At 53.6% G+C, this 18,664-nt stretch overlaps 1 protein-coding gene across 6 annotated transcripts in view; it reads right to left on the bottom strand.

Annotated features, from left to right (window-relative positions):
* The window catches only part of BANP (BTG3 associated nuclear protein), a 75,181-nt gene that overhangs the window by 40,239 nt on the left and 16,278 nt on the right, over positions 1-18,664 (bottom strand). For all 6 annotated transcript variants that reach the window (XM_032464526.1, XM_032464528.1, XM_032464529.1 and 3 more), the window contains exons 2-4: positions 12,709-12,845; positions 9,282-9,373; positions 8,185-8,384 (exon numbers count right to left, since the gene is read on the bottom strand). In XM_032464526.1, coding sequence (XP_032320417.1) covers positions 8,185-8,384; positions 9,282-9,373; positions 12,709-12,778 — 362 coding nt within the window. In that variant the 5' untranslated portion in view covers positions 12,779-12,845. The remainder of the gene's footprint in view (positions 1-8,184; positions 8,385-9,281; positions 9,374-12,708; positions 12,846-18,664) is intronic.

Raw genomic sequence — 18,664 nt, 5'->3', positions numbered from 1 at the left:
TTCTCTGCTTTTTCTGAAATCTTGAGGGGATGCATCCCTGACTTGCTGGGTGTTCTTTGTTCTGACAAGACATAAATCTATGCAGAAAACCCAGCTTCTGCAAAGCAGCTCCTCGGAGTGACCTGAGAGGTGTCTCCCGGGCTGTCGTCCTCAGTTTGGCTCAAATAAAACTCTCTTTCTATCCTGGTCACGGACTGTTTATTATTTCTGCCAGCACCCATGTGAGGCAGTCACGTCAGGTGTGACGTCTGTTCACACAGTGTCGCCCAACGGTGCTTCCCGTGCTGGGGCATGAGCCCCAGCAGAACACTGGGAAACACCCGAAAAAGCTGCTGCCTCCCGTCCACCTGCAGGGGGCCCCACTACATTGTATCCTGAGACCGGCCTGCAGTTCAAAATGATTACTCACCTGGTTTGGTTTGGGAAATCTGATGCTATATTGATTTTCTAATTTTTATGAGAACCTCTATTGACAAAAACAAGCTAGCAAGAATCTCAAGTCATTCTGTTTTCTTTTTATGAGAAAATGCCACCGATACTTGCTCCCAAGGTACATGTCCTCCCACCAGCTTTCACAGTTACTCTCCCGCATGACACACAAGAACGTGGGTCATGATAAAACAAGAAACGGTGTTCAGTGTAATGTGCTTTAAAAAACAGAATTGTTTACCAGTCTTGGGGTTTCAACAAGAGAAAAAAAAAGTACGCAGGATATGGGGTAGCAATCCTCAGGGAAACAATAAAACCATGTGACCTGTCCTCACACCTGAGAGGAGACAGACTGGGGTCCACCGTGACCCCCTGCCCCCTTCCATAGGTGGTCCTGTTCTGGGAGCCACCACACAGCCAGGCTGTATTTCCCCGTCCCCCTCCGTGGAAAGGTAGCCGGAGTTCACAGACACTGGGGGCCTCAGGGAGTAGCAGAGCACGGACGGGAGGCTCAGGGCCTCACGGCCACACGGGGAGAGCGTGTGGGGGCCAGAAAGGCCACAGGACACCACAAACGCGAGCGAGAGGCAAACTATGGCCTTGGGGCCCCTCCGCTGCAGCAGCTCAGGCGCCCCGACCAACACGCCCAGCATCTGAAAAGTTGCTAACGCTTGTTTTAAAGGGTTTATTTCTAATGCTTGCAGGTTAAAGAGCCAAAGGTCACAAAAACCAGGATCCAAAACAGCACTCATAGGGATGAGACTAAATTAGCATCAGAATTTCTTTCCAGTAACCAGCGAGACAAGCAAAATACAGTGTAAGATCAGCTCCCAACTGCCCCCAAAAACCAATGCACCAGAAAAATGGGGTGCCCCACTGCGACAGACCTCAAACACTAGCTGCATGGAGCGGACAGGGTGTGGAAGGCGCACCCTCTGACCCCATCACCCCCACCCAACCCCCTGCCGAAGCCAGTGGGGTACAGGACGGATTCTGAGGGTGAAGCCAGAGAGGAGCAGAGTGTTCCTCCTCCCCCTCCTCCCAGGAGCGACGGAACGCGACCCAGGACAAGGGGCGGACGCACAGCTGCAGCACAGAGGGACCCCAGGGCCGCAAGACCCCAGCGCCGCACCTCCGCTCTGACAGCCGCTCCCAGCGAAGGCAGAGGTGGCACCTCGAGGACCGTGCAGACCAGAAAGGCCGTAAGTGCTCCAACCAAACCGAACCCTGCAGGGGACAGGCCGGGGGGCACAGGCCAGGGGGCACAGGCCGGGGGGCCCCGGGGAGTGCCCCCATCACCAGACCCGGCCAGTGAGCTACACACAGCACTGGGCTCAACCCAAAGCCCAACACAGACACGAGTCCACCTCGTGTAGGGGCCTGGACTACAGGTGGGGACGAAGGGGCGGGAGCCCCAGGGACTGCGGCCGGCGGGCTCCCCTGCCCCGCGAGCACACCTGGCCCGCACGTCCACGAGCCCCAGGACAGCTGCACCCGTGGTCTGCCCCCCACGCCCACCACGAGAGACGCACTGGGCTGACCCCAGCCAGGGGCTCCCAGCAAGCACCTACGCCGTGCTCCTCAGAAAGACCTAGAAAAGGGGGTCTGGGAAAACGCCCAGGCCAGAGGAGACTCGGCCAGAGCATCCTGTGGACTCACTGACACCTGAGAGGGGACACGATGCTGAAAAACCCCAGACTCGATGACAAGGACTCTCCCGAGGGGGCACATCCAACAACACCGACCTGAAAACGCCATTTACTAAAGCCCCGCATCCGTGACAGAGGCCGAGTTCATGGTGGAAGCCCAGGCCCAGCCGGCCTCGCCGGCGGCCCCACCAGGCGCGGAGGGGAGAGGTGGAACTGGCCCCACAGAGACGCTCGCAGACGGACGGAGAGGGCGGCCCCCCAGCTCACTCTGAGGCTGTCACCCCAACAACAAAGCAGACGTGTCAAAAAAGAGAGCTACAGACGCACACGGCCCGTGAACAGAGATGTGGAACCCTGGACCAGGTGCACGCAAAACCAGCGCAGAGACACACAAAAGGGGACCCCCCCGTGACCAAGCCAGGCTGCGGCAGCAGAGACGCAAGGCCGCCTTCCTGCCCGGGATCAGTCAGGGTGACTCACCGCAGCAACAGCACCAACAGGAGGGCCAAACCATCATCCCAAGGACACACGTCACAGCACGTACAAGCTCCGCGCCTGCTCAGCACGGACGCTCTCACAAGGCAAGGAGGCGAGGGGAGCCTCCTCTCCTGACAAACAGCAGCCGTGAAGACTGCCCAGCTCACCTCACACCTAGCGGCGGGAGGCTCGATGCTGCCACTCAGGTGAGAGACAAGGCAGAGGTGTTTTCTGAAGCGGACGCTGAAGCGGCGGCCCTGCCCGGAGCAGCAGAGTAAGCAAAGGTGCAGAAATCCGACAGGAAGCAGAGCTTTTAAAACTCCCTAGAGAAAAGGCCTAAAACAAGTGGGTTTAGAAACAAGGCAGCACAAAGGTCGGCAGAGAAAACCCACTGCCTCTCTGCACGCCCCACCGGGCAGCCGTAAACCGGCACTCAGAGCACACCACCACTCACGGCAGCGCCGAGAGTGCCACGCCTGGAGACGAGCCTCGGAAAACTCGTGTACGAGCTTCACAGTGGGAACCACAAGGCACACTGAGAGGGGCGCCACGCCGTGGAGCAGAGGCTCGGTGCTGTGAGCACAGCCGTCCTCTCCGAGGTCACCTTCAGACCCAGCGCAATCCCAGTCCTGAGGATCGAGCGGGCCTGAAACCAGAAGGGGCACGGTCTATTAAAGCTGACGACATCCGCCTCGGTTATCAGACGGCGTCTCTGAGCCATCAGAAGTACCGTCCCCGAAGCTGTGTGTATGCACGCGAACGGCATGTCTTCTCTGGTCAGCAGCCCTGACATGCACAGGGTGTCATCACTAGGTCACCAGAAGTGGAGAGCTGTGCCAGCCCATACAGACCAGTCAGGAAAGGAAACCGTGTGTACACAAAACTAAATGCAAACACCAAAACTCAGAATTTGGTAAGGAAAGTCGGAAACCAGTTCGTCACAGCTAAGACCAAACTACCTCTTCACAATTCAAACAGCCCGATCTTGAGTTTGTCATCGTCTGAAGCCCATGAAACACTGCACTTCTGACTGGGGACTGAACACTGGGTACCCGGCCAAGACCGTGGTTCGGCGCTGCCAGAGAAGAGACGCCCCGGAGGAGGCCTCTCGACCCAGGAGCCAGGAGGGCTCAAAAAACCAGACCAGCCTTTCCACAAACATCCATCAACCTTTTTTTAAAAAAAAGATCCTCTGGGAAATAAAACTGAGGATCAGCAATCAGCCTATTATGGGGAATTTAAATAATTTCTTGATCAAATAGCTCAATTCTCTGTGGGCGCGTAACTGGTTTAGAGAAAAACAAAGATGAAGATGTTCCCCCCCCATACATCTTACATGACACATCTCTCTGCAAGAAAAACTGCAAAAGAACCTGAATCACTTCTGTTTCTCATTTTGAGTATTATCAAGAAGCCTCTGAGTCATTACAATTGTTTTAAAATTGCAGAAACATATTAAAGCTTTAAAAGAAGTTTTTAAGCTTTTAAAAATAAAAATCGCTTACATGTCAATTACACCTCAATAAAAATAAAGCATATGTACACTGAAAAATAAAGAGAATAAAAATCGATTGCTTTTAAAACTAAGAAACACAAGCATTCTTTGAGTTCATCAGCTACGTTCAGTTAATTAAAACAAACCCCGAACAGCTGGCTCTGCGTCACCGTGTGACACCAAACAGCCGGGCTCCACGCGGGCCCGCCGGGCAGGGGGCACCTCTCCCGATCTCCGCCTGTACACGGGCCCTCCCGCCGGCTGTCCGGCGGGCATCGCAGGGCTCAGTTCTGTCCTGCCTATTGCACATTCCTCAAATGACTGCACCTGGCCTCAAAGAAGTGCAGAAAAGGGGGTTTTACTTTACTCCACACCCAATCCCTTCAGTGCACGCAAAACAACACAGGCCACTCCTGAAATGCTCGCAGCCGGCACTTAACGGCTGAGCCACCCTCCAGGCGTCCGCAGCTCGGCAAGGGAAGCTTCTGCACCCACCACCTCCAGTGTCAAGGTGAAACAGCTCTGGAGTTGAAACCTCACATCACTACACTTGGAATCACAGCGAAGCAAGACCCAAATTCACGGCGCCGGTGCGCTCGCAAGGGAGAAAGCACCCAGCTAGCAGAAGTCAAGTCCTCTTTCCTGCTCCCGAAGGAGAGCACCACTGTCAGATGAAAGCCCATCCAGGTAACCTCGCAAACACGGCGCCAAAGAAAAAGGTTTTCTTTCCTTCTCTTCTTTCTTCTTGAATTTATTTAAAGAATTTCATTCAGGTGCAGAATCTGGAAATCTGGATCCAAAATGCCAGCTGAGGCTGGCAGCAGCCCACTGTCTTCTGTGCTCCAGGGATTCAAGAGAACAAGTAACTAACTGAGAGCTGAGAGCAGAGTCTAGTCCGGCCAGTTTTAATCAGGAACAACCAGCAGGTGAGCGGATTCCGGTGCGCCGAGAGGGGTGCAGCTGTGCGTCCCACAGCTGCAGAGCTGGCTCCGGGCCAGGTGCGGCCTCTCCAAGTGGAAGGCGAGTGGTGCTTCACGGATGACTTCTCATCCACCATCAAGGGTCTTCCTTACAACCGAAAAGCCCTTCAGGGTCGCCCCCATCTACACCGTGAGAACACACTCACACTTTCAACTCTCAGCGAACACCAAACGGGGCCAAGGAATCGTAAGCTACGTTTAAAGCATAGGATTTGGATGTAAAGTAATCTAGGATCTACACACTTCTAGTTTCTATTTTAAATATCTGAGGCCCAAAACAAAGAACTTGTAGAAGTACCTTATTACTCAGAATGTTAACCAATTTTTAATTGTTTTTGGAGACTTTCTTTTCTGTGTTTCACTGCCCACACAAGACACACAATTCTCATTTACTTCAGTGTTTACAAAGTAGTAGTTTTCTGATTTAAATACACAATTTTTTCACTGATATACTAGGATTAAATTCTTATCCTTTACTTCTCCCCAAATTTTCTTGTTAACAGCTTTCAATTGTTGGTAATTTTTATTCTCATTTTCAGAAGTTGTGTGGAGAGAAATGCCAGATTTAGCATCTTTAAAAAATCACTCATACCCAGCCTGTTTAAAACCATACCTATGAGAAAAGGGAGGAACGCCCTTTCCTTCTATTAATCCCATGATAACTCATGTAAGTAACAGTTTTCTTAGCAGTGCTAGTAATCGGTGTGCCGATAAACAGTAAGCGTGTTCTATAAGGGGCTGATTTTACATCACAACGTGGATCTTTAAAATCAGAAAACCTAACGGACTTAGATGAACCGGATTACAGCCTGAGTCCGTGTTGGCACACCCGACTCCTATTTTACCACCTGTCAGCGCACGGGGAGGACACCACGCAGGCTGGTCTGTCCTTGCAGACAGCGTCTCCCTGGCGGGGGTGGGGCCTGACCGGGGAAGTTGCTCACGTGTCCCCCGTGAGCCCACGGTCACTGGAGAGGGATGGGCGCCCTGCAGCTGGAAATGCCTTCACCCAAGCGAGCAGCCCCCTCACCAGACAAGTGACCCCAAAGGGACGTGGCCCACAAGTCAGGACGTGGCCCCCAGAAGGCGCAGCGTGGGCCACGGGCGGGTCCGTGCCTGGCCTGTAGGAGCCAGGGCCGCAGGCCCAGCAAACCTGCCCCTTCTGGTCCTTTTATAAAGACGGGGAGACAAACCTGAGATTCAGCACAACTGTGCAACTTGGCCCCCTCACCCGCCGGCGTCAAACAGGGCGGCCTGCGAGCGGAGGCCTGGCCTCCTCCTGGGACCCGACCCGCAGGGAGCCCGGCACCAGGACCCCGCGGCCCGGGCGCAGCCGCAGTGGCACCTCCAGCCCCGCAGACGCGTCCTCGCGCCTGAGCTGACGGGTGCGGCACGGATCACCGGCGGCGGGGCCCCAGCAGGGGGGCTTTGTCAGCCTGTCCCCAGCTCCTGAAATCACCTCCTCCAAACTCAGGTGACGGACAGAGGCCACACCAGCAGGAGGGCCGCCTCGCTCAGGGCAGGAGGCCTGTCCTCCACTCTCGTCTCACCTCAGAACAGCAGCTCGCAGGCCGCTGCCCCGGCGACACACCTGGCTACACCTACGAGCCACCGGTTTTACAGGCAGAGGCCAAGGTGGCTGAGAGCCTTCAAGGCACAGGACAGCCTCCCCACCAGCAAATCTTCCCGCAGGTTTCCAATGTCACAGACATTCATGCGAGTGAAAAACATGCTTCTGACTCTCTGAGCCCAGAATCTTACCCCAGTCCACACTGACACACAAAATACTTTTGGAAAGTTTTAATATAACATGCGTTTTCCAGGAATTCAACTGTTTGAGTCTAGAAAAAATTATACTTTGCTTTATTGGAAACGTCACTGAGAATTGCTCCTTTTGTAATATTCTATCGCTAACTGGTACCTGAGTCCCCAGGTGACAGCCCTCCCGGTCTGACACGGGAGGTCTGGCCAATTCACTGCCTCCCCACGTAGTTCACCCAAACACTTACGTGTCAGAATGCATATTATTTTATTTCATGCATTTTATTTCTATCCTTTTATTTCTCCTTACGTTACAGTTAAGGCATTACATTAAATTTTTATGTATGAAGTATAGTCTCTAAACATTACATTTCAGGACAAGAGTGCATTACAAAAAATTTATTCTTTAAAAAAGGCATTGGTGCTGCTAGGCCTGAGCCTCCTGACAGGCTCCACAAATGTTCACCAGGAGAAACACGGCTGACCTGTCAGGACACGGACTAAACACAGGGAGAAGCACCACGGACCACCGGCCTTCCCTCTGGGGACAGAGGCCCTGGGGTCCCCCTCCCAGCTACAGAGCAGGGGCCACGCGGTGTCTCAAACACACCAGGGCATATCTGAGAGTTAAAGGAGGCGTCACCCACGGCTGTCTCAGACAGACCAGGACAGGCGGCCACTGCGACACTGAGGCATGTCCGCAAGGCCCTAACGCTGCCCTGTCCCTGGAGCACTCGGCAGACGTGGGAGCAGGCTGGCTGCTGGCCCCCGGCCCCTTGGCTCCCACTCCTGAGCCCCACCGCCCTTGCCCCACACAGACACTGGCCAGGCGGCAGCAGGCAGCCCAGAGACCCCACAGAAGACCCTCGGTAACAGCGCCCCAAGCTCCCATCAAGTGCAAGGACAAATGCTGCCACCGCCACAAACAACACGTCTTCGTAGCCCGTGTGGGAAAGGATGGGAAGGCCAACAGGACCGACGGGGTCTGTCCCGGGAAGGGCACCTGACCGCGCCCTGGACGAGGACACGCACTCAGGTGGAAGATCAGCCAGCCCCATCGGACCACACGCTCCACGGAGCTTCAGCACAAGCAGAACCTGAGCTCCGGCACAACTCGCCCCGGCTCGGCTCCACACGGGGAGAACAGCACAACAGAAAGTGCGGACACGGGTGGGAAGTGTGACGTGCTCAGGAGATTTGTAAACACCACCTATGAAGAAAAAGTATCTCAAGACCAGCCAGACGGACAGAAGGAGAGAAGAGACATGCACGGCTTCAAAGCCCCGGTGGGCTGGTCCCAAAGGAAGGACGCACAAAGAAAACGCGAGGACCCCAAGCCACCCAGCAGACTTCCCTGAAAGTGCGGCACAGCGAGCCCAGTGCCCGCTCTTACCATCGCACTTTGTTGCACGTCTGGGTGGCGCCGAGTGGCGAGCCCGCCACCATGGGCACCTGGATGGGGCTGTGCTGCTTGTTGGTGACCAGGTCCAGCTTCTCCTCCAGTGACTTACAAGTGGCCTCGAGCGCGTGCAGCTTGGCCTCGATGTTGTCCAGTCGCAAGCAGATAGTCTGGTTGATGGAGTACAGGAATGACTGGCAGTGAAGAGAAGAAAAGCTTCAGAAAGGAGTCGTGACCATTAGGAGACAGTTCCAAGCAGCAGCCGCTCCTGTCCCAGCTGCACAGCCCTGCACGGCGGCCCCTCAGGTGCAAGCCAGGAACGCGCCAGGGAACGAGCTCAGCCTCCGCATGTAAAACGTGACTGCTCACTCGTGCTTCTTCTCCGTGTGGCTGCGGTTCTAAGTCACACTGAAGTCCACGGACACAAAACTTAGGTGGTCTTCAGGATATGATTCTATTAATCAGTAAACTTACACATACACCTGGTCAAGGCTTCCTAACTACGAAAACAGATTCCACCTAACACCCAAAAGGGCCCGGAAACCTGCCCGCATGTGTTGGCGAGGGTCCTGCGTGTGGGAACAGCACGCCTGCCACCTAGTGGCCATGGAGAGAGCAGCCTCGCCAGCCCCCGCCCATCACAGGGACACGCGTGGCTGCAAACCCAAGGACCAGGTCACACACCCGATGCGCCTCCCACTGCTGCCAGCTTGGCTGTGAGTCTACGGGAACACAGAGGGAGCACATTCTAGGTTAGGGCGGCCCTAAATCCAGTGAGACTGTCCTCGTAAGAGACAGAAGAGGAGACACAGGCATAGAGGAGAGCCCACATGCAGACGAAGGCAGAGACCTAAGTGATGCAGCCACAGGCCCAGGACGCCTGGACCCCCGGGAGCGGGAGGAGGCGGGAAGGACCCTCCCGCAGGGCCCCTGGAGGGGACGCAGTGGCCCTGCGACATCCTGGTCTCAGACGTCTGGCGCCGGGGCTGGGAGAGCAGCCCTCCTGCTGTGAGCCCCGACGCGCTGCGCTGCCCCGGCGGCCCTGGAGGCCCCGAGGAGACACGGGTAAGGACACACCCCCACACCCATACCTTTATGGACGGGTCCTGGCAGCTGATCTCTAGCCGCTGGCGTTTCAAAGCTGGCTCATCGTCGTCTGTCACGACATGATTCTCCAGCACAACTGGAAGTCAAAGGCAGAGACAGAAAACTCGTTATGCAAGGTTTTACAGAGCTGTTTACTATTAGGAGAGCAAACGGTTCCGACACCTGACAGTTACACGAGAAATGGTGCAACCTGCCTCGTTCTTCACTTTTTACAGTTTTGACTTAAAAATTCTTAGTTTGGCAGAAAATAGGGTCTCTCCTTAACCTCAAGAAAACTGAAATAGTGGATAAACTATTTCTGCAACGTGCCACGGAGCTGACCCGAACACGAGGCCTCAGGCCGCTCCCTCAGGGCTCGGTCAGCCGCCCTTTCCAACAGGACCCACCATGGTGGTGATTTCCTCCCGACTCTGGAACAAGTCTCGTCACTGGCCGCCTCATTCCACTCTCTGCATATTCCATGTTGTTACAAGTTGGTCACCACACTAGTCTCAAACCGAACATGCCAGGTGACAAAGCCATCCCTCCTCACAGCAGTGGCTGGAGTCAGCACCTCCCCAGAGCACCTTCCAAGGGGTCTTCGTGGCTCCCGCCCCGGGTAAGCACTCAGCCTGCATTCAAGGCCTACCCCAGCACGTACAAGATGACTCGTCTCAAAACCCTAAAGTAAAGAAACGGAACAGACCCACGACTCTAATGAGAACCTTTCCAGGGCCCTGGGCGAGCGCAGTGAGCTGACCTCCTGGAGGTAAGTTAGCATCCGAACCAGCCACGGGCCAATGATGACAAAGAAGCCTTGCGCTTACCAGAGGGCTTGCATCATGCACCGTGTATCCACTTCCATACAACGTGTGGGCACAGATTCTCATTTAATCAAGTCAAAAAAAGGAAAACCCATGCCTACAAATGGTTAACAAAACACAGGTTCTCAAAAGCTTCGTCAAACCATTTACTCCCACTGGAAGCTGGTCGTTATAACAGGACAGGGAGGATAAACAGACTCAGACAACCATTAGTCTAATCCTAAAATCAGCTGAAATCAAGTCCAGAGAGGTCAAGTGACTTGACCAGGGTCACACAGCATACTTCCTATGACAACAGGGAAGACGACTCCACGCTGTGGCAGCGTGAAGAACTGCCAGGAGATGAGCAAAGGGCAGCGAAGCAGCTGAGGAAACGGAACCCGCCGTGGCTGTGCCCGGCGCCGACGGCAGGGCCACATAGCTGGGTTCCAGCAGCAACTTCCTACGGCCTGTGGGCTGCCGGCTTATTTTCTTCTTTGTCCTTTGCTGCGCTGCTCTTTGTAATTTTTGTGCATGACTTTTAAAACCAGACAAAAGATGTTCATTTTAAAGCCACCACAATCATCAGAAACGATGGCCCGATCACAGTTACAATCGCACATGTGTGCAGACGGGGAGACTGCAGCCCGGGGGGAGTGCGAGCAAAGTCGCAAGAACCCAAGCATTCTGGTTTTAGGTGGAAATCAGAAAAAAATGGAAGGATGTACGTGCCAACAATTTAAAGGTGGTTCTGTTGCTCGGATTATGGGAAATTTTTATTTCTTCTACTTGCTTAACTAGACTTTAAATTTTACAAAGTTCACACTTCAGGGACGAGGGAAAAACAGTCTCAATCTTAAACCCACTCTGGACACAGACGTGGGGAAGGCAGGCGGCGCCTGCTGCTGTGTGGCCGTCACCAGGGCCAGGGGCTACAGGCCTTCCGACTGCGAAGGCCTTGGGAGCCCGGCGCACAGCGGGTTTCCATGGATCCGTCAGTACGCTGTCGCTCCCAGCTGTTCACGGACCAGAGGGGGAACAAACCAGGTTCAGAAATGTCTTCTCTAATCCTCCTTTGAACTGTAACTTACAGAAAGAGGGTTTATTCGGGAAGAAAACTGTCAAAATTTTAATAGTTCTAAAAATGCGTAAGATTTATATAACTGGAACATTTTTCTCTTACAACAGTATGTGACTTCTAAAGAAACTGACAACCCCCCACCAAAATACGAACAGAGGTTTGTAAAGCAGGGACGCACGCTGGCAGCGCTGTGGCCTTGGGCTTCCGGCTCCCCGGCGTCTGAGGTGCGGTGCTCACTGAGGTCAAGGCGTCAAGTCCCCGCTCTGAACAGACCAGTTCACTTTTACAGAGAACCCGGGGTGCTGAACAGCCACAGCCGGACGCCCTGACTTTGCTCAAGGGTCTGGTAGGCTCTTGATCCTGCAGTTATCAGGTGACAGTGCTGCTCATAAACAAATCAAAGCGAAATAAGGGGGAAAACTGCCTGCAGAGCAGCGCTGGGAAAGGCGCCCGCAGCTCCGGGGCTGCTGGGCCGTCCCGGGGCCACGGCGCTGCCCCCCCCTGCACACAGCAGCGGACTCCACGGTGAAGCCTTCCAGTGAGCACGTCAAACACGTCACACAAGACAGACGTATTTTCTTATGAGATTTCTGAAAATTCTCTTTTCTTTGTTGGAAAAAAAATCAGCATTTTAATTCTACTATTCCAGAAAGAATAGCCAGGCAACCAAAATGCTCTGTGCCTTAGTTGTGGTCACCTGTCACTTCCAACTTAACAGACATACAAAACACGTAAAGCTTTATGGGGAGGAGGAGGAGAACTCTCATTAGGAAATCTTTTTATAAAATAAAAGTGTCGACAAAGTTGTTTCATAGATGACGTTCCTGAAGTTCATGGGTCCCTCACAAAGCGTCATCTTGAATATTCAGCTGAGGTTCCCAAGCAGATGTGAGCCTTAACGTCATTAAGGAAAATTCCCAGCCTCAGCAAGAGTGTAGGAAAAGCCACCTCACAGAATACACAAACAGAGCGTTTCTGGGACATCGGTCAGTGTCTTATCAGAACTCTCAACATGCTCAGCCGTCCTGCTTCTGGGAAATCACCCGACAAATACTTCCCATGATACACCTGCAAGGGTCTTCACTGCAGGGTGTACGTGAAAGAAATACAGTGTGAACAACGTGACTGGTGTCGGCAGGGAAGCGGGGCGAGGGAACACCTGGGAATGAAGACCCCGCAGGTGTCCAGACACAGAGCAGCCCACGCAGAAGAGCCCAAGGCTCCCCGACGCGCTGGCAGCGGGCGGGAGTGGGGCACTGGAGAAGGCAGCGGGGGGCCCCCGTGTGCTATCGCGGCCCAGGTGGGCAGGGGCAGGGAGCGGGGGCTGGAAGGCGCGCGGGAAGGAGGGGCAGACAGGGTGCGGGAGGCGACCACCAGGCTGGGCGTGGGGCCGGCAGTGAGCACACCCTCTCTGATTGGGATTTTTCACATGGAACACACGACTGCTTTTTCTCTTGCTTTACTGAAGGGAAAGACAGCTTCCAGACGCTCTTCTGGACCGTCCCGGAAAGGGAGAGTGCTGGCTCCCTGGCGCCCACAGCTGCCTACCTGGGTGATCGGGGCTCAGCTCCTCCACGGCGATCTGCACCACGTCCGCCAGGTCCTGTTCTGACATCATCCAGAACGGCGGCGCGAGGCCGGGCGAGGCACAGGAATCAAACTCACGCGGGACCGGGCTCCTGTCACTTAGAAGCAAAAGCAGAGACAGAGTCGGGGACATCAGCGGCTCGCCACCACACCGAGGAGGGCTCTCCTTGCCCCAGACCACCCAGAGGTTGGTATCCTGTGAAAACTGACCAATGGCCTCAGTCTCCCCCCCCCGGACTAGCCCCACCTTCCCAACCCATCCCCGCACCCCTCCAACGTCACCCTCCTAAGGCAGCTTGAACACATAACCCCCAAGCCAACCATCCCCAATGGTCCCCCTTCTGCCCACGGAACCCGTCCCACCCCCATGGGCTCTCAGCTCCTGCCGCACACACCACACCCCGGACGCCGCTGCAAACACACCTCTCGCAGGCCCCAGCTCAGCTCAGCTCCGCACCCCGGCCCTCCCCTCGGACCCCAGCCCTGCTGCCCCCGAGACGGCCCACGTCTGCACCAGAGTCTGTCACCTTCTTCCCACTCCTGAAACGCTCTGATTAGGCCAAAAGGGACTGTCTTTTCCAAAACAGAAACGAGGCCACGTCACCCCAAATATGATCTATCAACACAGGAGTCTAAACACAGCGCCTGAAAACAGGGTGCCTGGAGGAACCAGCAATCGCTGCCCCGTAATACTTTCAGCACCCTACACACTGCATTTTAATTACCGACAGGTTAAGTATTTATGACGTGACTTATCTGTCTCCCCCCGCCCCTACAACTGCGGGTTCCCTGGGGTGCTTGCCAGGCACCAAGCCTACTGCGCAGCCCCGCGCCCACTCCCGTGGTCTCAAGGCACGCCCCCCGGGCAGGGGCAGCTGAATTAGGATTTTCAGATCATCTAGTTTCAAACAGGAGTCTACTGACAGCTCCTTTAAACAGATAAATTCCACCAGACGTAAAGTTAAATCCGCGGGTTCCACACATGTTCTTAAATCCTTTAAGTCCCTCGTCCAGATGTAAATTCTACAGCTTAAACGGAGCAGCTCCCAAGCTTCTGGGGGGAGTTTCTGGGGGACGACCATCGGCAGGAAGGGGGGGCCAAGCTACCGTCTTAACCCTTCGTGCACATGCGGCACTCGCTCACAGACACGGACACGGGTGCCGCCCGCCAAACGGCCGAGGCGTGTCACTCCCACCTGCACACCTCACGCGAGCCCAAGGGAGGCAGAAAGCCCACCCGCCCCTGCCAGAGCAGCCACTGATGGCAGAGAGTGCGGGACCTGGGATCTCAGAGGTCCTGCTGCCCAACCCTTTAAAAAGTCCCTACTAGGGAGGGATGGTGGTGGCAGGGCTGTGACCCTCCCAAACGTCCCTGCAGGAACACACGGGGCAACCAGGGCGGCACAATGGGGTGACGGGTGACGGGTAGCGGGTGGCGCGGTCAGGACTCTGCAAGAACCTGACACGCCAGCACGCAGGCAGCACACTGCCAGCCATGAGGGGCTCTGGGAGGAAGCGAGGCGGAAAAGCCGCAGGTCAACAAGAGGACGAGGCTGTAGCCACCCAAGGACAGACAGACGCAGGGCCACCTGCAGGGGCCACACACACTGAAAAGAGACCAGCCTAGAAGACAGTGTGGCAGGGAAGGCAAACAGCCGGGAGAGTGCAGAAAACAGTGGCCGCATTCTTTATAACTTCCCCCAAACAACAGAAAATAGAGCTCAAGAACACGGAAATTAGAACTATTCCAAATCAAGCTTCCCTTCCAAATGTTCTGGAAAATGAATTCCAGAGAAAATGCATTGATATAAAATACTGAGGTCAAATCTCATGCAGAGATAATATATTTTAAAAGCAAACAGAAGCAAAGCAGCATGACTACAGTCGGGGAAAGCATGCTAGGGAGACATGTCCCTCCGAGAGATGAAGCTGCTACCCTATTATCTCAGAACACACTAAAACACATGAAGGAAATGACACAAAACACCACTAACCATGAGCCAGCACTGAAGACACTCAGAAGTGAGGGGACAGAACTCAGAAAAGACTGGAAACAAAGGAGAAACAATTCTGGAAATGAAGGCTAAATTGGAAGGAATCCAAGAGCAAAGAAACACAATTATGCCTGAAGAAAAACAAAGTGAAGAAAGGAGGAAACAATTAAGAATAAAAAAGAAATGAAAGAAAAGATTTCAAGAAAGGAGCACACTGACAGGCAAAGAGGGTCCAACATCTGTTTAACAGGGGGCCTGACAAAAGGAAACCAAAGTCACGCAGTGAAACGCGGGGATGACGTCACATCCAAGAAAATGCTTCAGAAACCAAGGCAGGGAGGGGGTGTAGAAACCCTTGAAACTGCTTATGAAAAAGACACCACAAATCTGGTGAGGGATGGGTGGCAGAACAACCGATACTAAGACACAGTCTAATAAAAAATACTATTTAAAGAAGAAAGAAAAACAATTTTAGACATCTAGACAAAAGTACCAGGTGACTTAAAATGGGGGCGGGGGGATAGATTATCAAACTACAGCAGAAAAGGGATCAACACACACAAGACACTCAAGGAAAGAAGCGTGAGCCTTAGTGTCCAGACGAAGTGAGCTTCAAGGACAGAGGCAGCAACTTGTACCAACACACAGCCCTCAGAGAACAGTGTTCCCACAAACGCTTCCTGAAGAAACCGCTGGAAAACAAGACTCAGAAAAGCAGAACCACTGGAGGAAACAACACACTAACTGGTTAGTGGTGAGCAGTCTGTATTTACGTGCAGGACTGAGACCAAATGAGAAGGTCCAGTTTGCAATGGCTACGTGATCTGATCACAGAGACACAATTTACCTGCTTAAAAATGGGGAGAAAAACTGGGAGAACACACACAAAACAAACGTTACCAGTTTGCAGTAACCGCACTGAGCGGTGGTGTTGGAATGCCCTCTGAAGATGTCACGACTCTGCCATTCCTTGTGTCCTTGAGAAGCGGGACAAGGACAGGCAGACCCGAGCGCAGGCAGGAGAGGTCTTTGGGCGTGGATTTCCACTGTGTGTCTGAGTTGGAGGGAGGAACCGGTGTGCAACCCCAGCGGCCCCACACCCTTACTGCCCAGGCTGTGGAGCTGGGGCCCGGCTCTCAGCAACACCATCGGGGCCTCCTGGAGAAACGGCTGATTCCAGGTCGGAGGCAAGGACTACGCAGGAGAAACCTGGAACACCTTGTCACGCCAGGTGGGAGGAAGCGACCAAAGACATCAGGCTTGTCTCACAAGGGCTCAGGGGCCAGCTCCAAGACGGCCCTCCCGGCCAAAGATGAGCACAGTGACCGCCAGCAAGGGTAACGAGGCCAATGGACTGAAACAAGTATTTTCAAGCTCATGAGTTCACAACGCTTTCCAAAAAAATCACCTTTAGAGGGTGCCAGGGAACTGTCTTTAATTTTTTAAAAGGGGTATTAAAAAGAAAATCGAGCATTTGTCCTGCCATTCAACACCCCAACCAGAACAGAACCAAATGTGCTGTCCCATCTAACACTGCCCAAGGCCAGCGTGCCACCCCAACACACACCGGCAAACAAAAACACCACAGACCATCAAGTCCCCAGAATTCTAATACTGTTGACTCTCAAGAAATACAGGGGTTGGGGGACATCCTGAAATGCACATAGAAAAATCAAAATCCAGACTAGGGGAAAGTCTACAGACAAGGGAACCCATTTACTCAACACATAAATTACATGTGGGTGTTGGGGGGGCATCAGAAGGGGGTGACCATACAACAAGGGGGACTTCAGCAACAACCACCACAAATAAGCAAAACTACAATTCTCTCTGTGTTACACTAAATAAAAAGAGTTCTTAATGCAAAATTCAAACCAACTGGAAAATACTTGCTACACATTCACCAAAGAGCTCATTTCCTTCTCTCACAGGAACAGAAAAAAGACTAATAAACCTAACCAAAAAACGAGCATAGGAAATGAGCATGAATTCATAGCGGGAAGAAGTCACAAAGCTTTGAAAGCTTTTAAACATGAGGAGACTCAACCTGTCACGGAATTCTTTAAATGCAAATTTCAGCAAGACGCTCGGCGTGACAGGCGGGAAGAGAGTCAGGACGGGGCAGCTCCCTGCACTTCTGGCGGGAGCTTAACTCAGAAGAGCAACAGGCAACAGGCACGGACCCGCTGCTGCCCCCCGAGGAGCCCTCCCAGCACAGAGTCACCTGTCTGTGCAAAGATCTGAAAACCACCGGCACTGCTGTCAGCAGCAAAGAATGGATGCAACCTAAATGTTTAAAGAACCAAGTCTGGTGCAGCAGGACAGGAGACCAACAATGGCCAAAGAGTGCGGGCCGAGCTCCCTGCAGGACGGTTCCTGAGACGCAGCACCACGTGGACATAAATGGGGCAGGACGTGTTCAGAGCACTTTTTTTTTTTAAAGAAATATGCTACATGTGTACAGACTATCCCTGGGACATAAGGATGAAGGGAAATTGTATTTGTATTTTTTATCACGTGTGTATCACCTCTTCAAAAAAAAAAAACACACTATTTAAAAACGGTCAGACAACTAAATATTTAGGCATAAACTGAGGGGAAATTGTCAATCCCAAACTCCCTCAGGTACAGGACTCCGCTCCGAGCCCTGGGGCCGGGTCAGCTTCCGCAACGGCGCCAGGACTCGGGGGCTGGTGGGACCCATGTGAACCGAGGGAGGAGGGCCCGCCCGGCCTAGAAGGGGCCACACTCAGCGTGCATCCTCTGAGCATGACCTCTAAGCAGATTAACCATGGTCAGTATGAAAGTCAAAGCCACTTATGCCAAAAACTTGGTCTTTTCTCCAAATTAAAAACCAAAGCAAAGACTATTAAGGGAAACACTGAACTGCATAGCGAAGGTGGTGGTCCTCAGTCAGATGACACCACACCCAACCTGTCTTCGAACTGATGGATTTAAAGCGTCGTACGGTCACACATTGCCTTCAGAACCTAATTCTTTTTAAAATTACAGTTATTTTTCCAGGAAAAAAAGCACAGACAGACAAAATTCTGCCAAGCTTCGGAATTCATAATCACCAGAGACTGCTGGCTGGCCACCTCAGTACCTGCTGCCCTGAGGCCCAGGGCACGTGGCCACCAGCCCGCCTCTCCTGCAGCTGTCACCATGTGACCGGCTCACTAGCCAATGGGGTGTGAGCGCAGACGCAACACGGGCGGCTCCGGGCACTTGCTCTTCCTGGCCCTCCTGTGCCGGCCTCCAGGGAGGAGGATGGACAGAGGGGCTAGGACAAGGAAGCAGCCCGGGGCCCTCACGGCTGGCTACGGGGCTCCGCACGTCCCCGGACTGCCCGCCTCCGACTTCCTACACCAAAGGAAAACACCATCGGCCTGCTTTACACACAACGGGTCCTGTTATCTGCGGGGTGGGTGCAGCCAGGCCCACAGGACACGCCCTGAGGCCCGTCCATGATGGCCCTGGGTCCGCAGGTACCAGGTCACACACACGTCTCTCACAACAGGCCAGTGGAAAGTTTTCAAGTGCCCAGTCAAGCTGTTTCCTGGTTTCTAGAAGCTCTGCGAGTGGCTTAAGAAAACACTCCGAGCTCACCATGAAGTCCTGAACCCTACCCTCTTCCACATGAGGACACCACACATACCCGAGCTGTTCACTCAGCGTGATTCTACTGCCAGGATAGAGTCATTTAAAATTCTGCTAACAGTGAAGGTTTGAATAGAAGAAGCCGCTAGGGCAACAGGCCCAAGAAAACTGGAACAGACCGATGCATGTGGTTGCCATTTTGGCAAATTAAATTTGCCATTTCTCAGAAGTCCTGGAGACGGTCCAATCTTAGCATCATAAAGCAGCTGCACTGTTATGATTCGTGTTCAGTAACGTCTCCAGTGGCTTGTGAGGAGCACGCC

This window comes from Camelus ferus, chromosome 21 (genome assembly GCF_009834535.1).
Source record: "Camelus ferus isolate YT-003-E chromosome 21, BCGSAC_Cfer_1.0, whole genome shotgun sequence".
NCBI lineage: Eukaryota > Metazoa > Chordata > Mammalia > Artiodactyla > Camelidae > Camelus > Camelus ferus.
The sequence above is the reverse complement of the archived record's forward strand: the minus strand, read 5'-3'. Positions and strand labels throughout refer to the sequence as shown.